The sequence below is a fragment of the Aristolochia californica genome, unplaced genomic scaffold (genome assembly GCF_029961685.1).
Source record: "Aristolochia californica isolate CCGP_79_NKW_82.1479 unplaced genomic scaffold, dmAriCali1.0.hap1 SCAF_9, whole genome shotgun sequence".
Taxonomy (NCBI): Eukaryota; Viridiplantae; Streptophyta; class Magnoliopsida; order Piperales; family Aristolochiaceae; genus Aristolochia; species Aristolochia californica.
The window spans coordinates 3,664,646-3,670,869 of NW_027182290.1; the positions used below are offsets into that span (position 1 = coordinate 3,664,646).

The window sequence follows — 6,224 nt, forward strand, 5'->3', positions numbered from 1 at the left end:
TCTTGCCTATTCTCTTCTCCCCTTTTTTTTTTTTCTCTTCTTTCTCTTTTCTATTTCTCCTTCTAACCTCGTCATGAGCTAGAGCTTCTTCCTCTTCTCTTAGTCACTTGCTATTATTATGTGAAGAAGGCCATAGAAATCAACATACGCCCTTCTAACCTCGTCATGAGCTAGAGCTTCTTCCTCTTCTCTTAGTCCTTCCTCTTCTCTTAGTCCCTTGCTATTATTATATGAAGAAGGCCATAGAAATCAACATACGCTATATAAAAGGTGTTACATTTTTCTTCTCATCATTCCCCTTCATTAGTTGGCTATTCCAATGCCAACTGGGCTGGGCGTTCCTCCTCTCGCCACTCATCATCGGGTTATATACACTATTTATCTTGGACCTATTCCTGACTTACTCTCTTTTTAATAGATTTCAAACAAACATTGTATAAATAATGCAATCTCGATTCCTGTTGGGTTGGGACATATATCATAAACTAATTTCATTAGTGTCATCTTTATGAGATGGCTCTTTATTTACCATCATACTACCATTGTGTGGGTATGTGGGCCTTCTCCTTGGTCTATGGGCTTGAGCCCATCTTCCACACACTTAAAAGTGTGGGCTTGAGCCCATTTTTCAACATGAGTCCCAAATTTAGATGATAATAAAATTGAAGCTAAGCTGATAAATTTACAACTCATAGCATTTCAGATGTGTTTCCTTCAAGTGACTTAATTACAAGGCCTACGAGGAAAGAACGACAAATCCAACACACAACCTTGAAAAATTCTTCTTTTCGTTGATTATTTTTTAGAATAATAATGGTTAAATTCTGATTTTTTTTTCTTTTCCATGGGATTTCAAACAAACGCTTAAGGAAGTAATATTCAAGGATGAGAGAGCAAAAGTGAAGACCTCAACATGCTCCTTGAAATAAGCCTGTTGACTCAACCGTATCAGTTGTCAATAAGTTTCCATTGAAAAAACAGTAGAAGAAAAAGAAGAAAAGTTGTGGAGATAAGGTTTTAGGAGGAAAAGAGGAAGAGTGACAAGTTTGGAGAAAATAGGAGGAAGATTAGGGTAATAGACTTATCAAAACTTTCCCCTTAAGTTATAACCCTTCACTCTAATAAGAGTGAATAAGAGATATATATCATAAACTAATTTCTCAGTGCCATCTTTATGAGATAAGACTCTTTATTTACCATCATGCCACCATTGTGTGAGTATGTGGGCCTCCTCCTTGGTCTATGTGCTTGATGTGAGCTTGAGCCCATCTTTCAACATGAGTCCCAAATTTAGATGATAATAAAATTGAAGCTAAGCTGATAAAACAACAATGGTTTGGTCAAACAGATCAAACGAATGTTTCCTGTAGATTCCCTCTTTCTCTCTCATGTCCTTCAAATGCTCAAATCGATCCGCCTTATTTATATGGAGAGGAGACAAAGTCACGGCTAACCATACTATAATAAGCTTTATTTAATAAAAATTACAGGGAAAGCACATGCCAAAGAAAATAAGAAAGAAAAACTACAAACCAAACCCACATGGCATCACTAATTATTACTTAACGTGCTTAATGAAATCCACGACTCGGTGATGCAGATCACGGCATTTCTCCGACTCCGGTTTGATTAGATGGAACACATGGTCCTCACCCTCCGATTCCATGATCTCCACCGTCCCTTTCCAGCCGCTCGATTTCAGCCCCTCGTAGTAGGCCACGCCCCACGGTCTTAACCTATCCTTCTCCGCGACGCACACTAGCACGCTGCCGCACCCTATCTTCGCCATCGTCACCGGCCACCCCACCAACGGGTTGATCAGGGGGTCGTCGCTGCCGCTCGTCCCCGGGCACAGAAATTTCCAAATCCTCTCCGTGAAAGCAAACAGCTGCGGATTCGCGTCCTTGGGAGCCAGTTCGTGAGCTCCCCAGAAGTACGGATGCACCAAAACTGCTCCGGCGAGCTTACTCCCGGGCTTCAAGATCCCCTCTTGGCCGGCGCGGAGGGCCACCTGGTGGGAAATGTTCGCACCGGCGCTATCCCCGCCGAGGATGATCCTGCTGAAGTCACCGTGATCGGTGAGCCAGGGCTCGGGTCCCGATCCGCCGGCGTGGGAGATGACCCACTGAAAGGCAGCCCAGGAATCTTCGTACGCGATTGGGAGGGGGTGTTCCGGGGCTCGGCGATAGTGAACGGAAATGATTAGGGCATCCGCGTCGGCGGCGAGGGAGGTGAGGTAGTTCCGGTAGGTTGCGGAAAAGGGGGTTTGGAGAACGAAGATGCCGCCGTGGAAGTGAACGAAGACAGGGAGTTTTTTGGCGGGGTAGACGATCTTGGGGAGGAAGAGGCGAGCAGAAACGTCGGGAAGAAGGGTGACATCCTTGGAGGAGACGCCGGTGTTAGGATCAACGCCAGGATGAACGAGGTCGGTGCCGATGAAGCGCTCTACGCGGCCGGATTTATAACAACGGAAGGCATTAGGTAACTCGAAGACGATCTGGGTGTCCTCTTCTCCAGCCATTGAAATGCTTTTGGACAGTGCGTTCACTGAGCAGACTCTTTTAAAGGCGGCTGGGAGAGTGTTAGGCCTCGGACTGGGTGTGAATGGAGCCGGTGAGAGTTGATCCAGCCGTCTAGGTTTGACCATGTGGGTGTGCGTTTTCTACGAAGCTGGGCTTAGTCGTGGTCAACTATGTGGTGCCGTCACTTAAAACTATTTTAAGATATAAAATAAAAGAGATAATCTTCTAGAAAGATGTGTCCAAGATATTGTGCATAAAAGAATAATTTATTCAACTATTAAGTATTTATTTTCTCTTATTTCCAAAATGAAAATCCCCTTTATAGAGAAATTGAAAAAAAAAAAAAAAAACTCTCTTCTCTCTTCGGGTATGGTCTCAATTGTCTCTTCTGGTTGAACGTCCATCTCCGTCCGCTCTCCTTCGTGCTACTTAATGAAGGAGGGGGGGGCCTCTCCTCTGCCCCCCGCCTTCCCCCGCCACCTCCGGCTTGAAAGGGAGAGAACGGGCCGCCACCCCGATGGATTTCTTTACCAGAACTCTAATCAACCAATCGCCCCCTCAGTGAAGTTCAACCGATCAGTTTTGGGTTAATGGTTGATAGCTGAAAAGTTAAAAACCTTTTGATATGGAAAGTCAACCGATTGAGAGTCTTATCTTCAACCATATTCTTCCTAGGTAAGTAATACATGCATTAAGATTTAAGACCGCTAAAGCGGAGCAAGCTAAATGACCGAGCTTGATCTAGTGGACACTCCCAAGCAAATGATAGATAAAGAAAATGGATCTGGAAGAGCAAATTTGTAATGGTCAGAACAAGGCGGTCACCCGGCGCATTATGGGAGGAGCGGGAAGGCCATTGAGGAACGCCCCGACTCGCTTCAGAAGGAATTTAGCATCCTCGTTGCCAGGATCATAGAGGTGGAAGAGATGGTCTTCGCTGTCTGTTTCCCAGTACTCTGCGTCGCCTGCCCAGCCGCTGCTTCCCAGTTTGCTGTAGTAGTCCCATGCTCGGAATTTGAGCCAGTCTTTCTCGGCGGAACAGATGAGTGCCCGCCGGCAACTGATGTCGGTCAATGGGGGTGCAAGGGGGCCCGTCGGGTTTAACTTGGGGTCATCAGTCCCACAAGAGCCGGGCTCGGCAAGCATCCACAAACCTTTGGAGAAGTCACATAAGCTCCCGTAGTATTCCTCCTCCCCCTGAATAGCTTCACTGCCCCAGAAGCAAGGGTGCATCATGACCATACCGTTGATCTTTACCCCGTTCGGCAGTTTCTCTTCGATAGCTCTCCGTGGAACCGAATTGACGAGAATGCACCCAGTGCAGTCCCCCATCACGATTAACTTCTCGTAGTCCGCATACGTCGACAGCCACGGATCCGGTCCCGACCCGTCCGCGTGGGAGGCTACCCACTTCATCACCGTCCACACATCCTCCATCGACGTTGAGAACGGGACCTCCGGCGGTCGGTGGAAATCGACTCCCACCACCAGCACCCTCGACTTCCCCGCTAACTGGTTCTGATACGGGTGGTAAAGAGAGGAGGAGGGACTCCCTCCGACGTACAACCCACCGTGAAGGTAGACCACGATGGGGAATTTTCGGCCGCTTTTGATCCGAGGCAGGAAAAGACGCACGCCAACGTCTGACTCCCCCGATATGGTCACGTCCCTCGACGACACTCCCGTTTTGGAGTCATCTCCCGGCGGCAGTTCCTCCGTTTCTTCAAACAGCTTCACGCTGCCGTCCTTGTAAACGATGCATACAGGTTGGAAATCCGTCTCAATTTCCTTTTCGACTTCCATGAATGTGTACGGATAAAAGCAGGGGCTTACAGAACAAAATGAAAAAGAGATGGACAAAGAAATCCAATCTGCAAGTTAATTTGATCTGCTGCTTGCCATTCTTCTGTGACTAAAAGGAGCAGGCAATGTCCAACAACTGCGGAGAACCATGAAAGTGGACAGCGGACCTGTGGCCGAGCATAGATTTAGCTCAACTTCTGTTGGTTTCTCCTGGAACTCATGTTAGAAAACACCAAAGTAGACCTATATGACTTTCACCCAAATAATTACATCTTGCATTCTTCCTTCTCTCTCATAAACAGATGTGCTTTACACTTTGCACTTGACTAAAAATAATATAAACTCGAATCGATCCAAGTTAAATACAGATCACAATACAAAATTTTAATTTATTAAGTTCACATTTAATGCTTTTATTTCATTTCTTTCTCTTCTGTTTTTTTTTTTTTAATTCTGTGGGAAACATTTTGACCAAAAAAAATAATTTCTATGAGCAGAAACTAAACTTTGTCAACAAAAATTATTTTTACAGGCAGAGTATTAATACCCACGAGATCATTTTCCCAGGCAAAGTTTTTTTTGGCAAAGGCCTATTAATTTTCTCATTCGTTTCGTTGTCGATGTTTCCTACTTATTTCCTCAGTTTTCTCTTATGTTTACGTAAAAATTTGGTTCCTTGCTCCATGGCAGATAACTGTGCAGTCTTTGGCTTTCTTGGCTATTTAGCTGTAAAGTGAAAAACCTTGTAAATCTTTACCTAAACATCGGAAAACTAGTCTTCACCTGTAGCCATCCTCCATGTTATGGCATAGGATATTAGGTCATATCTCCATTGATAAAATTAAAAGATTAGTTAATGATGGAGTCCTTGAGGCTCTTGATTTTACTGAATTTAGTACATGAGTGAATTGCATTAAAGGAAAACAAATCAACAAGCACAAGAAAGGTACTAGGAGGACTTCTAATGTCTTAGAAATCATACACACTGATATTTCAAGTCCTTATGATGCATGTTTCAATAGTCAAAAGTATTTCATTACCTTTATTGATGACCATACACGATATATGTATCTTTATCTGCTTTATGATATAAGTGAAGCACTAGATGCTTTTAAGGTCTATAAAGTAGAAGTAGAGAAACAATTAAGTAAACAAATCAAAATCGTGAGGTCAGATACAGGTGGTGAATATTATGGAAGGTACACTGAAAGAGGATAATTGTCTGGTCCTTTTACAAGGTTTCTTGAGGAACAAGGTATTGTGCCACAATACACAATGCCTGGCTCACCGTCTCAAAATGGTATGGCAGAAAGAAAAAACTGAACATTAATAGACATGGTCATTTGTAACTCCGATCTCCCATTGTCTTTGTGGAGTGAAGCTCTCAAAACTACAGTCTATGTACTCAATAGGGTTCCAACCAAAGCGGTTCATAAAACGTCATTCGAGTTATGGAAAGGTTAGAAACTTAGTTTAAGGCATTTACATGTTTGGGGTTGTCCAGTTGAAGTTCGGTTTTACAATCCACATGAGACAAAGTTAGACTTTAGAACAGTCAGTGGACATTTCATTGGCTATGCGAAAAAGTCTAAGGGATACAAATTTTACTGTCCATCTCGTTCAATAAGAATTGTCGAATCCAAGAATGCAAGGTTCCTTGAGAATGATGAGATTAGTGGGAGTAGCTAACCTCAAAATTTAGTTTTTGAGGAACATACTAGTACTCTACCTGCTTCTACAACTTCAGATAGATTGGTTGTTATTCATAAAAATCATCATGATTCAATTATTCAAGTACAATTAATAGTTGAAGAACCATCTCATCATGTGGAGAATGTAAGACAGTTCACGATCCGTCACTTAAAGTGACCCATCCATTGGACAGTTTTCCATAGATAG

General features: G+C 43.6%; 2 protein-coding genes across 2 annotated transcripts; both read right to left on the reverse strand.

Moving 5' to 3' along the window:
- Window positions 1–1,448: 1,448 nt before the first annotated feature.
- On the reverse strand, window positions 1,449–2,572 carry LOC137941419 (probable carboxylesterase 12). The gene has a single exon (XM_068786821.1). It carries the CDS (start codon window positions 2,519–2,521, stop codon window positions 1,559–1,561), a length of 963 nt encoding a protein of 320 aa, XP_068642922.1. The 5' UTR covers window positions 2,522–2,572; the 3' UTR covers window positions 1,449–1,558.
- A 757-nt stretch (window positions 2,573–3,329) lies between these two features.
- Window positions 3,330–4,325, reverse strand: LOC137940208 (probable carboxylesterase 12). The gene has a single exon (XM_068785147.1). It carries the CDS (start codon window positions 4,323–4,325, stop codon window positions 3,330–3,332), a length of 996 nt encoding a protein of 331 aa, XP_068641248.1.
- Window positions 4,326–6,224: the final 1,899 nt, after the last annotated feature.

Bases quoted from the DNA above. Each gene is read 5' to 3' on its own strand.
- LOC137941419 (XM_068786821.1), bottom strand. From the start codon at position 2,521: ATGGCTGGAGAAGAGGACACCCAGATCGTCTTCGAGTTACCTAATGCC.
- LOC137940208 (XM_068785147.1), bottom strand. From the start codon at position 4,325: ATGGAAGTCGAAAAGGAAATTGAGACGGATTTCCAACCTGTATGCATC.